Source organism: Dryas octopetala, chromosome 1 (assembly GCF_963921425.1).
Source record: "Dryas octopetala chromosome 1, drDryOcto1.1, whole genome shotgun sequence".
Lineage (NCBI taxonomy): Eukaryota > Viridiplantae > Streptophyta > Magnoliopsida > Rosales > Rosaceae > Dryas > Dryas octopetala.
The window spans coordinates 30,351,883-30,370,280 of record NC_141366.1 but is presented as its reverse complement, the minus strand read 5'-3'; the positions used below and the strand labels follow the sequence as shown (position 1 = coordinate 30,370,280).

General features: G+C 39.2%; 1 protein-coding gene and 1 pseudogene across 1 annotated transcript; both read left to right on the top strand.

Moving 5' to 3' along the window:
* Window positions 1–12,245: 12,245 nt before the first annotated feature.
* Window positions 12,246–15,410, top strand: LOC147299675 (uncharacterized; annotated as a pseudogene).
* Window positions 15,411–16,277: 867 nt separating this feature from the next.
* LOC147299674 (uncharacterized) lies at window positions 16,278–18,053 on the top strand. The gene is made up of 2 exons (XM_086231683.1): window positions 16,278–16,888; window positions 17,999–18,053. The coding sequence occupies exons 1-2, from the start codon at window positions 16,278–16,280 to the stop codon at window positions 18,051–18,053; spliced, it is 666 nt and encodes a 221-aa protein (XP_086087809.1).
* Window positions 18,054–18,398: the final 345 nt, after the last annotated feature.

The window sequence follows — 18,398 nt, the reverse complement described above, 5'->3', positions numbered from 1 at the left end:
TCAATAATCAGGTAATGATATTTTGAGATCCCATAAACGTTTTAAAGAAGTTGCATGCTCATCTCAAAGATTTCGTGGATTTCAACTATTAGACTTTGATATTGGTTTGTTGGTGAATCATTATGAATTGTTTTATCTCTGACTATATTTGAAGTATTTTACTTACTATTTTCAAACTCAACCAGGGTCTCCCGAGGGGAAGCTATGATCATCTATGAGTTATGATTGCAAATCACGTTCCGGTTGACGATCTTGACTAGTTTATTGGGCGAGGCACTCGTATATCTTGTTAGGCATCCTTAGGTCTTCTTCATGTTTAACATGTTGTTTTGTTGGGTCTTCTACCCATTTTATTACCTATTTTTTATTCAAATTTGTAATTATTCAGAACATCTTTCTAATAGTTGGTTGGTATCCCGTTTTGGGTTTTGTTTCATAAACATGATATTTACCGATGTCATGTTGTGCTAAAGGTTATTTTGTAAAACTTTAAATACCCTACTAGGTTGGCTTATTTTAAATATATTTTGAAGTATGTTTTTATGATTTCCACTATATACTTTATTCTCTGATCCAATCTATTTTCCAACAAAAAAAGGCTTAACTCATCTTAAGAAACTTGGAATAGTGATGCTAAGGCGTGGTATCGTATTCTGAGATTCTTAGGGCAAGTGCCTCTGCTAGGACCCCAGTTTGGGGCCTGACAACGCTTGTATGCTCATTGACTGCCCTTAGATAACACGTTGTTGAGTTACTACATATATGACATCAATATATTATTAATCCAATTTTAGTTAAACAATGAAGTAGCGTGTCATCTAAAATCACAACTTAAATAAACAACTGTTAAAGAAGTTGGGTTCCGAGCTTACATGTAGAACATGGTACATGGGCAAAATCTCGGTACAACTAAACTAGCAAAATAAAAAAAATAAAAAAATCTAATTAACAAGAGTATAAATCTAATGAAATTTCAGCATAAATTAAACAAGAGTTGAAGGGGCTACTGAAGGCTTCAAAATGAAATTCTTAATTTATGCATAGTTTCGAATCTAGAAGGTGGTGCTCGGCTCCATGTACATGTAGGCAAAAATGGCTCGCAAATTGAACTTCTAGAACTCAAGTTATGATCAAAATAGAAATTTGTTTATTTGATTCTAGAGAGAGAAAAAGCAATAATAGAGAGAGAGAGAGAGAGAGAGAGAGAGAGAATTTCTAGAAAGAGAAGTTCTACAATTCAAAAGATGGTGTGAATGAAAATGATGGGAATTGTGGGGTATTTATAGGTGGTTGGTGAGTGAATGGATGACTAGCTTTAAAAAGGAATGTGTGGCTAAGATTAAATGGAAGGATCTAGATCCAAAAATAGGAATTAAATAAATAGAAAATAAAAAGGAAAATAAGAATTCTAGAGAATTCTACAATATCCTAGAAAATGGGCTTTGGGCTTTGGGTTTTGTGAGATGGGCTTTCAAAACTTAGTGGAAAGGTGCAGCCCAAAAGAGAGATCGACATGGCTGGGCTAGGGTCAAAGCGTGTCGTCCAATCACAGTACGCCACGTGTCACCAAGTTTCTCACTTTTTATGCCTTCTTCAAAAATTCGTCAAAAATAGCTCTATACTCGAAAAAATTTATCGAAAAATCCTACTGACTTGTCTAAGTGAGTACTAATTATCTAAAGGGTCAAAACACCAATTTTTCGCTTTGATATTTTCCAGAAAATTTGGGAACTCCAAATTAAATTCTAGAAAATTAAAATACTAAAGATTCTTTTGAAATTCATAGGATAATTTCTCGAATTTTGAAAAATATGAGGTCTGCACCATTGATCTTCTAGACACAAACAAAACCTTTCTCGTGAAGGCGTGTTACTCAAAAGACCTCTCAGTCTTGAAGGAAAGTAAATTTCCTTCACAAAATAAATTCTAGAAAAGCTCTAGATTTTCCGTAAAGTCTCAAGAAAATTCTCAAAATACTTTTGGTAATTCCCGGGCTTCACATTAGTCTTCTAGCAATTGTGTGGGTTTCTGTTGTGCGTGGAGTGTGTTTGTGGTCCTTGTCTTTTTTTTTTTTTTTTTGTAATAGAATACAGTGTATTTTTATTTTTCTCATAGGCTTTACTGATCAAGTTAATAAGAAGTAACCTAGCCATTTTTATTTTTCCTATGAGCTTTAGTGACCAAGTTAAAAATAGGTCACTCAACCCCCAAATATTTGGTCACTAATAATCAAAATTTAGGAGGCAAAATAAATTTTTTTGCAGCCAAACCATTTAGGGATGAACTAATATATTTGGTCACTAAATATACATGTTTAGTGATAAATGTGAAATTCGTCACTAAAAATTTCATCACTATAGCCAATATTTCTTGTAGTGATTGACACTTAGCAGAGTGTTATGATTATCTGGATTAACTGGAAAAGAGAAGAACTTATTTTGTCTTTGATTGCAACACAATACAGTCTCTCTATCATCATATGTTCTTGAATTATGGTCGGGTATGGAATTCCGTCAACTTTAGCATATCTTTGAGACCCAACACTTTTCGACCATGAAACCTTGTTTCTATGATCTATGTTGTAAAGTTTTATTTACTCGTAAATATACGAGTCTAGTAGTATACTAACGAGGTCAAACCTCAAGGAGTGATACAAAACGATACAATAAGCTTAAACTTAAGTTAATTTAAAAAACTAATCTAGTTTGGAAATTTTGTTGGTTTGTGAAGCAACTTAAAATAAAATGCAACTAAAGTAGAAAAACAAATAAAGTAGATGAAAAGAGAATTAAGTAAATAAAGGTGCAAAATTTAAATATTAAATCTAGAAAGAAAAATAACAACTTTTTGGTTTTAGAAGCTAAACAACGATATAAGAACCAAGGTCAGGGTTCTATGCCACTTATGAACATATTAAGTGAGATTTTTAGTAATTTTCCAAAAAGGAGGGCACCCAAGAGTCACTTGATGCCCTCTTACAAAAATAAATATGAATTGAGCACAAAAATTGAAGATTTATATGATAAATCTTGATTTTACTTATAAAATACAAACTTTAAGCAATCCAAGTGAACCAAAAACTAAAGAACAATTAGAGTTCAAAAAAGTTTGTGTTTTAAAAGATTAACCATAAAGCTAAAATGTGGAAAGATGATCTAGCTACCCATAATATATAACATTATGGGTGAAAGATGATATCTTTCTCATTTTAATATCAAAATCTAGAGCTTGTAGGATCTAAACAAGGGGGAAATTAACATAAAAATCTCACTTAATAATATTCATGGTAGTGTTTCCCTCTTACCAAGGTAAGGGGGTTTAGTGACCACCCATGAGATTAGATTTTAAATAAAAATAATAAATAAATAAGCATGTAATTTAAAGAACAAGAAAATAAATAACACTACTAACCATAAAGTAAAGAACTACATAAAATAAAAGACATAAACTAAATAAAAAATTAGGAAAGAAGAGAGAATAGAAACATAAATTAAAGTTTCATTAATTAAAAGTGCAAGAAAATTACATTCATATTCTCTCTCAAACATTATAATTAAAGGGCTTGAGAGAGAAATCTTAAGATAATACTAGAAAAAAATATAAAATTAAAATATAGAGTAAAAAATATGAAGGAGGCTCATTTAAATAGGCAAAGACAATGTCATGTGATGAGGAAATGATCAGCACAAAAGCTGGTGGCAGCTGTGAGAAGAGTTTTGCATCGCCACGTGTCATATACTAATTGGCTGGGATGAGATATGTATAGAGAGAAGAGAAGGAGTGCGGAAGAAGGCTGGAAAAAGGTTGTCAACAGCTTTGCCCACGCCATGTGTCCAAGGCTGATTGGCAGTGAGAGAGATTAATCATCCAAAAGAAGCCGCAGAGTAAAGGAAGCTGATAGAGAGTGCCACGTGTCAATTGCTGAGTGGAGGGAAGAGTGATTAATTAATATCAACTTGCACATCAACCGGCGGCTTGGCTTTGTAAGATCGGCTCGATCACATGGGAGAACGTGAGAGAGAGAGAAGAAGAAATGGGGGCGGCTTGAAGCTTGGCGGCTTTGCTTGAAGGAATGATTGATCAAACCAAATTGATTGCTTGTTGCCGGGCGGAAGAAAAGAAAGGCAGCTGGATGACTCTTCAGCTTTCATTTGTTTGGGCTGCGCTTCTGCGCAAGTGGGCTTCTCCATCTTCAATTCTTCTCCTTCCATTTTGGGCCGGTGACTTAGGAAGGGCTTCTCTTCAACATTTTGGGCCATTTTCCTCTTTTATTTTTTTGGGCTTCTCATTTCAAGTCCTACAAAATAAAAATACAATAATTAAAAATTAAAAATTAAATAAAATTAAAATTACAATAAACTAAAATAAATCCTAATAAAACATTAAAACATAGGAAATGAAACAAAAAACTAATAAACCTACTAATCGACTAAATAATAAAAATAAGAAGTAAAACACTAAAAATGCTAAAAGTTATTGACAAAAATGTAAGGTTTTAAGGATAAAAATTATATATAAAATGAGCTCAATAATCTAGTACTACTTGGGCAAAGATTCATGAATCTAAATATATGTTGTCTCTTGAAACATCTCCCCTATTATTAGGAGTGATAGATTTTGTGTTGAACACACACATGCCCCAATACATCAGTGACTATACCCAATCAACATCTTTAACTAAACTATAGAAATCTAACCTTATGAGTCAAAGCATAGCGACCGAACGCATAGGACAATTGTGGCGTCTCAAGTCTAGTGACCAGTTGTATTATTAAGACTTAACGAAAACTTGTTGAAGTGTGTGTAATCCAGAACATGTATTTGTTATATCGGTCACATTCAGTGAACCATTTATTGGCACCCATGATCTTTTCCTAGTGTCTCTACACCAATAATCTGAGACCGATTATCCTAGACGTTAAGCAGAGATAGATCATGCTGGCTTCACGGGATTGATATGTCCAGTTATCAATCTTGTTACCAAGAACTGTTTAGACTTCAAGTACTAAGAGATATAAGTCTCACTGTCCTACCTTCTTTAAGACATTATTTTTTTAACAAGAAATCATGGACCTCTTTTATGCATATACACATATATAAGGATATAGTATATATATGAAGGATGAAACATAAAAGAAAAGTTTGCTCATTGATATTAGAAATATACACAATACGTTTACTAAAACGATTTGCATAAGTGCATGCATATAACAACATTTATACCTCACAAACCCTAAGTCACAGAATTACAAAATTGCCCTTCAAGTTAAAACCACCGTAATTTGTTAACCTTAACTCCGATTCGGGTACCGTTCATGGCTATGTGCTCGTAGTCTTGTGCTCTATCCAAATAAATGAAAATCTTGTTTAAAAACTAAAACCTTTAATTTGATCAAATAAAGTCAACTTTAAAATAATTTATTTAAAACATAAACATTCTTAAATAACAAAATATTTTTGAAAACCTCCATTTTCGAATTTTATCCCTTTAAGCTGGAGCGTAGCTATCGACAACTCCAGCTTGCTACAAATAGAATCAAAGCATGTTTGCGAGCTTTCAGAAAAACTTGGACAGCTTGGGCCGAATGAAGGTAATTAGGGCCCTTCAATCTTGTGCTAGTCATAAAGCTGAAGAAGAGGGAGTCTTGCTGTCTGTTTGTCACCCATAGGGACTGAAGTAAATCAAGCTGAGAACTGAGATGGGACTGGAGCGAGATGAGAAGGGAGATGAGATATGAGGGAGACAAGATTGAGATGGGATCCGAACAAGATTTAGTGGAATCTATGACATGGTAACGCGAGAGAAGTTGCTGCCCATTCTTTTCTTTTTTTTGTGTGCTCAAAGTAGGATAAGTGTAGCAGTGGGTTTAGGTCTCAGAAGCATATATATATATATATATAGCTTTGATAACATGTTGAAAAGAAAAATTTAGAAAGGAAGAATTGTTGTGCTCCATATTTCAAATGAAAGGGGCATATTGATTTATATAGGATTCCAAGACATAAATTGTTCTGGTAATCAGCTCTATAAGTTAGACCTTAATCTAAGCTAACAACCTAATCAGCCATTAAGCTAAATGCCTAATAATCAGCCTACATAAATGACAATCATCAATCAACCTCTCAGATAAAGACTCCCAAGAAACAATTCCTGAAGAATTAAGGGACCAAGATCGGTCATCCTTTTCCATGTAAGATAGGGAGATAAGATCAATGATTGAAATCAAAGAAGAGAATTCCTCCACATCTCTATCATTAAGATTTTAGGAAAAACGAAAACCTCAATCAATAGAATTTCAAAAGGAAGACACTACAATTCATGGAAAAAACCACCTAGAATTAGACAAACAATAAAGTCTAGGAAAATAGATCACGAAAGGAACAGTATTCCACCACACGTCCTCCCGAAATCCAATCCTTTCACTAATACTAAACCAAACTCGTATTAGAGATAAAGTCGCCATATCTTTCACAAATATGGTGTAATGACCCGACCCAAGTTTCGTTCTTTTATATAAAATCAAGTTAAATTTCATTCGGTGGTGACCCAGTTGGAAAGTTTAATTTGAAAGAGACTTATACATTCTAATAAGAAAATGGGTAATAAAACGGGAAATTAAGGAAGATAAAAACTTTTAGAAAATTTCAATAGACGGGGGTAATGAAGTAGTTCATAACGTACTTCCGAAGACGGAATTTAAATTTGGGCCACGGTTTGAGAATGTGGGGCGAAACATTTTAGAGGCAATTTTGTCCTTTTACACGAAAATTCTAGAAAATTTTTAGTATTAAAACAGGATTTCTCTAGAAACCCCCACAATTTTACTCAACACACCCCCTATCTATTTCTCTCTCTCTCTCTCTCTCTTTCTCTCTCTCTCTCTCTCTCTCTCTCTCTCATTACCCCCGTGACCTCACTCTTCTCATCCCTCCGTGTCTCTCTCTGCAAACACCCAGCCAGCCACCACCACAACCATCAACGCCGGCCATTTCCTCGTCAACCAAGTCAGCCGCGCGACCCCCTTCGCCGGAGCTGATCGTCCACCCCGAGCCCCTAAGTTCTCTCTCTCTCGGCAACAATTCCCTGCGCACACTCAGCTCCACACAAGTCCAGCTCTTCTGGCCACTTCCAGCTGACGTCGAGTAGTTGGCCACTCTTCCTAGTCGCCGGCGCCACCAGCCCAGTTACCCCCAACCCCGGTTGCAACAAACAGCTCAGAAACGAGCGAAAAGGGCAGTCGACAACTCTTTCAAATCCGGCCAGATTTCTACCTCATTTTCCATGAAATTTTAGGGGTTTTTCCTTTCTAGGTAATGGGCTCCCTTTTCCTTTAAATTTTTGTTTAAAAACTTGAGAAATCAGAGTTTGATTTTTGAGCATTTGAGACCATTTCGGGTTTCTTAAGAAATTTGAAGTTGGGGGAGTATGCTTGATGGGTTTGAGATGGTTTTAACTCTAGGAATCTTAAATTTAGGATTAGGATCATAAACTTTGAGAAAATTTCAAGGAAATATAGAGAAATCGAGAAATTCGGTTGGAGGTATTATCCCCAAATTGGTTAATGGAGAAATTGGCAATATGAGGTGCTTCTAAATGCATTGAGGACAATTTTAAATCCTTAGGATCCCTAGTTTCTATTATGAGTGAAATAAGTGAGGGAAAATTTGCAAATTTGAGAAAATGGGAATGGAGAAAAATTTGCTCAACTTGATATGATTAGATTGGGTTATAGAAGTATATAGAACAATATTTTAGTTGTTTCCAAGTTGTTGGAGGCGTTGTATGATGGGTGAATTAAAATGAGACCAAGAAGTCAAGAGAAGAACACTTAGATTCAATTCCACATTTTAATCTACGTTCTATACCAAGTCTAATTTATGTTTTGTATGCTTGGTTGTTTTAGGCGACGCTCCCGAGACTAGAGGTGATTCATCCGGAGGTCGACACTAGGCTCCAATATTGTGAGTGGATTTTCTTTTGCTTGCAAAGTTTATGGGTTTTGTGGTTTTTATATTACTTTTGAAATTTTGAGTTAAATAATGAAATATTGATTTGAGTGAAGTCTGTTTTGCATTAATAAATATTTTAAATGGATTGAATTATATGCCATGTTGATCTAAGGGTTATTAAATAATTAAACAAATTATTTAATAGGCCGTCTAAGTACCCACCAATTATTAAGTAGGTCTTTGGGACCCATCACGGCACACACATAGGCTTTGGGCCGTGTGCCGGGATGCCTCGCCCTTTGGGGGTAGTCTACGTGTACGTGCGACACTTTGGCTTATTGTATGACGGCGATTCGACGGTACAAGGGACACCATAAGTCCACTCGCATGACGGCGTTGCGACGGTGCGGGTGGAAGGGCAATCTACGTGCATGTACAACACTTTGGCTTATTGTACGACGGCGATTCGACGGTACAAGGGCCACCCTGTGTCCACTTGTATTACGGCGTTGCGATGGTACAAGGGACATCGTAAATCCACTCGCATGACGGCGTTACGACGGTGCGGGTGGAAGGTTAAGTAGACGCTTCACTTGGTGCAACGGTTTTGTACGGTACCAATGTGGAGCCCGTCAAATGGGTACTTATATGGCCCACGATAATCCTAAAAACTTTATTAAATAAAAATATTTTAGTCATTTTGTTTATCAGTTCAAAGCATATTTTAAATGGGGGAAATCTATTGTGTTTGTGCAATTGAGATTATTAATAAAATGTTTTACCTTATTAACTTTGTTATCATTTGATTTGTTCACCCACTCACTGAGTCCTTCTCACCGTGAGTCATTTTCTTTGTGTTTTAATGGTTCCCCAGATTGAAGCGGCAGCCAATCACAATTTTCTCGTCGAGGCGGGCTTTCTCTTCGTATTGTATAGTGTAGGATTTCCTGTAAACCTTATCTTGTAGTTTGGCTCTGATATTTGGTTGTAACCTTATAAAATTGTAAATTTTATGTTGGGTCGGAGACCCAAATTGGTTGTGGTAGGGAAGTTGGAAACTTAGAAGTGTGTTTTAACAGGTTATATGTAAGACCCCGTATTTTTCAAAGAGTTATTTTAAATATTTTGCGATTTTATTTTAAGGATTTTGGGAATTTATTTGGAATTTAAAAAGGTTTTGGGTTAATTTTTAATTTTTGTTTTAAATTGGGTTTGACCCAAAAGTTGACTTTTAAAACAAATGGACCATCGTCTTTGACTTTGGGCACGTTGGAAAGGTCTTGAGTCCACGAGTTCGTAGACACGCGGCACGCGTCAATCGGAGCTACGGTTTGAAAGATACGAGCTTTTGAAGCGAGTGGCACACTTGCAATTTTTACAAAAGTGGTTTTTAAAACCCAAAAAGTCAGATTTCCTCTCTCTCTCTCTCTCTCTCTCTCTCTCTCTCTCTCTCTCTCCCGCGCCTGTCTCCTTCTCTCACCTCCGTCGATCTGCCACCGGCGCGTCCGGCGGCGGATGGGTTGGGTTTTTGGCCCACCAGCCTCGCCTCCCTCCCCTCTCTATCCCTGTGGCCTCCATTTTTTCCGGCCGATCACCCACGACGAAGGAACAACGCGGAACAGCCGAGCCTCCCCTCGCCGGCGATCTGCGTTTTCCGATGGAGTTGCGGCGCCGGACCACCTGGGTTCTCTTCCCCAGGCCACGGCGAGTCTCCCAGTGGTTACCCCATGCTCCGATGACCTCAAACGGCGGTGGATCGAAGATGGTTGTCCGATCGTCTTCTCCGGCCAATTTCGGCCATTTCCGGCGAGAATTGGCCGTCGTCCCAGGTTGACCACCACGGACCACCGCGGGTCCCGTCGCGTTTGGCCACACCGATGGCTGGAATTGTTGATTTTTGGCCTCTGGCCAGTCACCCGAAGCTTGTGGTACACGGGCTCGGGAAATCGCATTCCCGATGTCGTTATGCTGCCGGATTTGAGATCCGAGCAAAGGAGCCAAGAAGGGCATTTTCGTCATTTCGCGTGGTTAGACTGTGAGTGAAACTTATTTGGTTATTCTATTGAGTACTGTAGATGAATTGTCTGTTTTATGGATTTGCCGCTTTACGTTAGAGAAGACTAGGTGTAGGATTTGAATTAGGAAAATGAATTGACGAGGATTTGAGGCTAAGAAATTAGTTGGGAATTTATAGAGTTGCCCTGGGATTAAGCACTGATTTGATGAGAATGACTATTTTCGAGGATCAAGGAATGACGATAATTGCTGGATTAGAGAAGAAATATTTGTTGTCGAGGTATATAAGTGAGGATTAAGCAATTATTATACAGTAGACTGTGAGTAGGGATGACAAACAAGTGAGGGGGCGTGAGTAGGAATCAATTTCGGAGAAGGTTTCGGTGTAGCTCGGGGTAGACTATGAGTAGATCTCTGGTTTTCGAAATGTTTTGCACATTTTATAATTCAACTATCTTCTTGATTTAATTGGGTATGGATAGTTTCTGGAAATGGTTTTTGGCATTATTTTGGAGAAGTTTTATTATTGAATTTTCGTCCTTCGAAAATGATTTGAATCTAGCAGTTTTTATAATTTGAAAATGATTTATTTAAGTGTACTTTTTTGAAGAAATAAATTTCAGTTTTTATCTGAAGGAGTATTTTGAGATGTGGTTGATTGAGGTATACAGAAGCGGTTTCAAACCGCCATATTAGTACCCCCTTCAGCAGGTGTATATTTGCTCTGCACTCGCCTAGAGATGACTCGGCGGTGTATGACCAGCACTCGCTCTGCACTTGCCTAGTTGGCAGTGTACGACCAGCACTCGCTCTGCACTTGCCTAGTCGGCGGTGTATGACCAGCATCACAGCAGGTATAAATTTGCTCTGCACTTGCCTAGAGATGACTCGGCGGTGTATGACCAGCAGTTCCCCGGGTACTAGTGTGGCGTGAGTTTTTCAGTTGTGGAGTACTTTGAGAAATGAATTTGCATCAGTAAATATTTTAAATGACATTTCAGTAAGACCTTGTGTTTTAAATCAGTTCAGATTTGATACTTCTTCGTTGTACGGTTTCATTGCTTTTTCAGTATATCGAGGTTTATTTGAGTTGAAAGTTTTTAGCCTAAATTATTTATATACAGTTGATAATATTGATTTCAGCTTAAGAACTGTGTTACTTTTAGAGTTGATTTACGGTTTGAGGGGATTTAAAAATGGATTTGAAGGAAGAGATTTTGAAAATAAATTTTAAGTTGGGGGATTCCAAAGAGTGAGATTATGAGAATTTTCAAAGAGCGACGTGAGTGAGATTAGGGAGATTCCAAAGAGCGACGTGAGTGAGATTAGGGGGATTTCAAAGAGTGACGTGAGTGAAATTAGTTAGTTTAACTGTTTGCTGGATTTCTTGTGTGCATTTGTTTGCTAGGACTTGATTTAACTAGGACTGGGTAGGTCTAGGCTTGAATCTTGAGGATGGAATTGATGAATGCATTATGCATTGAGGTTATGAGTTAGGATGTGAATGATTCGAGATTGAGGTTAATAGTTGACGTTTAGGTAATTGATTTGCCAGAATGAGGATTATTATTTATTGATGGGATTTAAGATGTGAATTTGAGGAATTTTGTTTATTTTGATGCTTGGATGATTTGTTGATGAATTTGTGATGTGATTGAGTAATTATGGATACTTATTGTGGATTATTATTAAGTATGGAAATTGAAGAATTATTTGAGGATCATTGTTTAAGTCATTTCACTCATACGAGCTCTAGTGAGCTTACCGGGTTATTTGTTTGAATGACCCGGTGTACCATGGATATGGTACAATGTGGTTGTTGATGTTTTACAGGTTAAGCAGGCTGAGGAGGCAGTGAGGAGAAGACGAGGCAGTGAGATCTATTCTAATTTGATTTAATTGATTTTATGCAGTGAATTTTACATAAATGTTTTGGGCTCACACTCTGATTTATTTAACGTATTTATTTATTATATTAAGTGCATGGCTCATTCTTTGAAAAGAGGTTTAAAGGACAAGGTTTCAGTGTATTTTTGAGCCCTAGGATCGGGGCGTTACATTATAAAATTTTGGGTTAGTCCTTTTTCAGGAGAGGTGCGCGCTGCCGAATTTTCGGTAGGATTTTCCTTTTTTTTTTTGGATCCCGCAAGACCTCTTTGGGTTTCAGGGTGGAAATCCGGGGGCGGTCTTGTCAATTTGGTATCAGAGCCTTGGTTTCATATTGTTGAACCTGTGTCCCTTCTGTAAATTGATAAAATTTTGGTTTTTATATAGGTACTATGCCTTCTCGACGTCGCCATCCTCGGGGGAACCACCATAGAGTAGCTCATGATGCAGATGAGGCTGCACCTGGATTAGAGCAGACCGTAGACCGTTTAGTTGAGGCGGTGACTAATGCCGTGCGCACTCGTGGCCCAGCTGAAGGAGATTATAGTATTGAACGAGCTCGTAAGGTTGGGGCCACAGACTTTAAGGGCACTACTGACCCCAGCGTTGCCAATGACTGGATCGTGAGGTTGGAGAGAATCTTTGACGTTATGAGATGCCAGAGGATCAGAAGATGGTTCTAGCTCCTTTTTTACTAGAAGGCGATGCGTATCATTGGTGGGAGTCCGAAAAGGTGGGACTCACTGCCGAGGAATGTACGTGGGATCGATTTAGGAGAGCTTTTTACGAGCAGTATTATCCTCGGGTCTACTGTGATGAAAAGAGAGCAGAATTTCAGAGGCTGAGGCAAGGAACTATGACGGTAGCAGAGTATGAGAGGAGGTTTACTGAGTTGTCTCGATTTTGTCCTCAACTTGTGGCTGATGAGAGAGACAAGTGCTCTCGCTTTGAGGATGGCTTACAGGAGAAGATTCGTACAGTGGTTGCTGCAGCCGTCCATACTAGCTACCCCAACTTGAGGGAGGCCGCTATGAAGGTGGAAAGGTCTCTCATAGAGCGGAACCGGGGTGGTACGAGACGCCATCACCCTCAGAGTGCTGTGTCTGGCGGACCGAGTCAAGGACCAGCAAAAAGGGGAAGTTTCAGCTCTGGTTCATCCGGAAGTGGTGGATTCAGAGGTTACAGAGGTGGTTCTGGTGGCAGTAGAGGATCAGGGCAGAGTCGTAGCTCCAGCCATCAGTCTGTGGGCAGTTCTGCTCGGAGCACCGTACCGGTGAGTGGGTCACAAGGAAGTCGACCCCAAGAACCTAGCCAACCCCCATGTAACACATGTGGAAGGCGCCATGATGGAGTTTGTTTGAGGAGAAGTAGCGGTTGCTTCCATTGTGGCCAGCAGGGACATTTCAGGAAAGATTGTCCACTATTGTATCATGGAGATAGTGGGACTTCGAGATCTACTTTTGGATAGGGACAGACTTCAGGAACTCAAAAACAGGGCCAAGGAGCAGTTCAGACTGGGGGTAGTGCGTCCGGTAGTGGGGCTCAGTCCAGTAATACTAGTAGAGCTGGAGGACAGCAAAGAGGCCAAAGAGGACGTCCCAGAGCTCAAGGCAGAGTGTTTGCTATGATCCAACAGGAAGCTCAAGCATCACCAGACGTCATAATGGGTACGTTACTTATTTATGGACAAAATGCTCGTGTTTTAATAGACCCCGGGGCCACACACAATTATATCACGTAGACTTATTCTGTGTGCTGATTGAATGCCTACACCACTAGATTATGAGTTAATTATAGCTACACCCGCTGGAACTTCACTTATGGCTCGCGAAGTCCTAAGAGTATGTCCGATAAGGATTGATAATCAGGACTTTAAGGCCGATTTAATCCCATTAGATATTTTTGATGTGGATGTCATTTTGGGTATGGATTGGCTGGCTACCCATCATGCTTCCATCGATTGTTTTCATAAGAAAGTAACTTTTAATCGACCAGAACAAACTGAGGTAGTATTTTATGGGGAGCGTAAAGTTTTTCCATCCTGTATGATTTCGGCATTATCAGCTAGACGGTTGCTTCGTAAAGGTTGTACGGGGTACTTGGCTCACATAATTGATACCCGGGCTAGTGAGAAGAAACTAGAGGAGTTACCTGTAGTGCGAGATTTTCCGGACGTATTTCCCGAAGACCTTCCGGGTTTACCTCCGGAAAGAGAGATAGGATTTACTATTGATTTAATTCCGGGAGCAGCACCTATATCTCAGGCACCTTATAGAATGGCCTCAGCTGAATTGAAGGAGTTGAAAATTTAGTTACAGGAATTAGTGGAGAAGGGATTTATCCGACCAAGTGTTTCTCCTTGGGGTGCACCGGTCTTGTTCGTGAAGAAGAAAGATGGGACAATGAGATTGTGCATCGATTATAGGCAACTTAATAAGGTTACGGTGCGGAATCGGTACCCTTTGCCTCGTATCGATGATTTATTTGATCAATTGCAGGGCGCGAAGGTGTTTTCCAAGATTGATTTGAGGTCAGGGTATCATCAGTTGAGGATTAAGGAAGCTGATACACCCAAGACTGCTTTTAGAACTCGATATGGCCATTATGAGTTCTTAGTAATGCCTTTTGGATTAACAAATGCTCCAGCAGTTTTTATGGATCTTATGAATCGAGTTTTCCACGCCTATTTGGATCGGTTTGTGGTGGTATTCATTGATGACATATTGGTGTATTCAAGGAGCGACAAAGATCATGAGGAACATTTAAGAATAATGTTGAAAATCTTGAGAGAGAATCGGCTATACGCTAAGTTCAATAAATGCCAATTTTGGCTAGATAGAGTGGGATTTTTGGGGCATGTAATTTCAGCCGAAGGCATCACGGTAGATCCACAAAAGGTAGAGGCAGTAAAGAATTGGGAGCGGCCTACTAGTGTGTCAGAAGTGAGGAGTTTTCTGGGCTTAGCAGGATATTATCGCCGATTCGTGGAAGGCTTCTCCAAATTATCAGCACCACTTACTCGGCTAACCAGAAAAGGAGTCAAGTATGAATGGTCTGATGAATGTGAGAAAAGCTTCCAAGAACTGAAGGATAGATTAACTTCTGCCCCAGTGTTGACATTACCCGATGGTGATAGTGGGTTCGTGATTTATAGTGATGCTTCAAGACAGGGTCTAGGTTGTGTGTTGATGCAGAATGATAAGGTGGTTGCTTATGCTTCTAGACAACTCAAGAAACATGAGTTGAATTACCCAACTCATGATTTAGAACTTGCAGCTATAGTCTTTGCCTTGAAAATTTGGAGACATTACTTATATGGAGCGTCTTGTCAGATATTCACTGATCACAAGAGCCTCAAGTATCTATTCACTCAAAAGGAATTGAATTTGAGACAGAGGAGATGGTTGGAATTAATAAAGGACTATGATTGCACTATTCAATATCACCCTGGGAAGGCCAATGTAGTGGCAGATGCATTGAGTAGAAAAACATCCGGATCATTAGCATACTTAAGATCGGTGCACCTACCCTTGCTAGTCGAATTGAGGGCAACATGAGCCAATTTAACGATAAGTGAGACATGAGCATTGTTGGCTAGCTTCCGAGTTAGACCAACCTTAATCGATAAAGTTCGTGAAGCCCAACTACAGAATTCCTTGTTGATGAAACTCAAAAATGAAGTTGAGAAAGGATTGAGAACAGATTACTCGGTAAGGGACGACGGAGCCTTGGTAATGGGCACTAGATTGTGTGTTCCAGCAAATGAAGCTCTTTGAAAAGAAATTTTGGAGGAAGCGCATAGTTTCGCCTATGCAATGCACCCAGGGAGCACCAAAATGTATCGCACTTTGCGAGAACATCATTGGTGGCCAGGCATGAAAAAAGATATAGCAGAATTTGTGGCAAGATGTTTGATTTGTCAACAAGTTAAAGCAGAGCGGCAGAAGCCTTCAGGACTTATGCAACGACTTCCTATTCCTGAATGGAAGTGGGAGCACATAACTATGAATTTCTTGTTCAAGCTCCCTCGAACCCAAAGTGGACATGATGGAATTTGGGTTGTGGTGGATAGACTCACAAAGTCAGCTCACTTTTTACCTATCCGTGAGAAATATACTTTGGATAAGCTGGTGAAACTCTTCGTGGATGAAATAGTAAGCTTGCATGGTGCACCAGTATCCATCGTGTCAGATAGAGATTCGAGATTTACTTCTAGATTCTGGGAAAGCCTACAACGGGCAATGGGTACTAAGTTAAAGTTTAGCACTGCATTCTATCCACAAACTGATGGGTAGTCAGAAAGGACTATACAGACTCTAGAAGATATGTTGAGGACTTGTGCTCTACAATTCAAAGGCAACTGGGATACTCATTTACCATTAATGGAGTTTGCCTATAATAATAGTTACCATTCAAGTATTGGTATGGCTCCTTATGAAGTGTTATATGGTCGACAATGTAGAACACCAATTTGTTGGAATGATGTTGGTGAAAGGAAGTTAGTGGGGCCCGAGTACATTCAAATGACCACCGATAAGATTCAAATTATAAAGAACAGACTGAAGGCTGCACAAGATCGGCAAAAGAGCTATGCAGACAATCGTAGAAAAGACTTAGAGTTTGAAGTCAGAGATAAAGTCTTTTTGAAATTATCGCCATGGAAAGGAGTGATACGTTTTGGGAAGCGTGGAAAGTTAAGTCCTCGATTTATTGGACCATATGAGATCACTGAACGAATTGGTCAGGTCGCTTATAGATTGGCGCTACCTATGGAGTTATCCCGGATTCATGATGTGTTTCATGTATCGATGTTGCGTAAATATAGACCCGACCCTTCCCGCATATTGGAAAATCAACCTGTTGAATTACGAGAAGATTTATCTTATGAGGAGCAACCTGTGGAGATTCTAGATCGCAGAGATCAAGTACTTCGCACAAAAACTATTCCTTTGGTCAAAGTCTTATGGAGGAATCACACGGTTAAAGAGGCAACATGGGAACCCGAGGATCAAATGAGGGCTCAGTATCCACATTTGTTTCCTTAATAGGTAATTTCGAGGACGAAATTTTTCTAACGGGGGAAGATTGTAATGACCCGAGCCAAGTTTCGTTCTTTTATATAAAATCAAGTTAAATTTCATTCGGTGGTGACCCAGTTGGAAAGTTTAATTTGAAAGAGACTTATACATTCTAATAAGAAAATGGGTAATCAAACGAGAAATTAAGGAAGATAAAAACTTTTAGAAAATTTCAATAGACGGGGGTAATGAAGTAGTTCATAACGTACTTCCGAAGACGGAATTTAAAATTGGGCCACGGTTTGAGAATGTGGGGCGAAACATTTTAGGGGCAATTTTGTCCTTTTACACGAAAATTCTAGAAAATTTTTAGTATTAAAACAGGATTTCTCTAGAAACCCCCACAATTTTACTCAACACACCCCCTATCTATTTCTCTCTCTCTCTCTCTCTCTCTCATTACCCCCGTGACCTCACTCTTCTCATCCCTCCGTGTCTCTCTCTGCAAACACCCAGCCAGCCACCACCACAACCATCAACGCCGGCCATTTCCTCGTCAACCAAGTCAGTCGCGCGACCCCCTTCGTCGGAGCTGATCGTCCACCCCGAGCCCCTAAGTTTTCTCTCTCTCGGCAACAATTCCCTGCGCACACTCAGCTCCACACAAGTCCAGCCCTTCTGGCCACTTCCAGCTGACGTCGAGTAGTTGGCCACTCTTCCTAGTCGCCGGCGCCACCAGCCCAGCCACCCCCAACCCCGGTTACAACAAACAGCTCAGAAACGAGCGAAAAGGGCAGTCGACAACTCTTTCAAATCCGGCCAGATTTCTACCCCATTTTCCACGAAATTTTAGGGGTTTTTCCTTTCTAGGTAATGGGCTCCCTTTTCCTTTAAATTTCTGTTTAAAAACTTGAGAAATCAGAGTTTGATTTTTGAGCATTTGAGACCATTTCGGGTTTCTTAAGAAATTCGAAGTTGGGGGAGTATTCTTGATGGGTTTGAGATGGTTTTCACTCTAGGAATCTTAAATTTAGGATTAGGATCATAAACTTTGAGAAAATTTCAAGGAAATATAGAGAAATCGAGAAATTCGGTTGGAGGTATTATCCCCAAATTGGTTAATGGAGAAATTGGCAATATGAGGTGCTTCTAAATGCATTGAGGACAATTTTAAATCCTTAGGATCCCTAGTTTCTATTATGAGTGAAATAAGTGAGGGAAAATTTGCAAATTTGAGAAAATGGGAATGGAGAAAAATTTGCTCAACTTGATAGGATTAGATTGGGTTATAGAAGTATATAGAACAATATTTTAGTTGTTTCCAAGTTGTTGGAGGCGTTGTATGATGGGTGAATTAAAACGAGACCAAGAAGTCAAGAGAAGAACACTTAGATTCAATTCCACATTTTAATCTACGTTCTATACCAAGTTTAATTTATGTTTTGTATGCTTGGTTGTTTTAGGCGACGCTCCCGAGACTAGAGGTGATTCATCCGGAGGCCGACACTAGGCTCCAATATTGTGAGT

What these genes read in the sequence shown, in the direction of transcription:
- LOC147299674 (XM_086231683.1), top strand. Translation starts at nt 16,278, where the DNA reads ATGGCTCCTTATGAAGTGTTATATGGTCGACAATGTAGAACACCAATT. An exon ending in AGGGCTCAGTATCCACATTT is followed by an intron (nt 16,889 to 17,998) that starts GTTTCCTTAATA and finishes TGGTTAATGGAG; the next exon opens with AAATTGGCAATATGAGGTGC.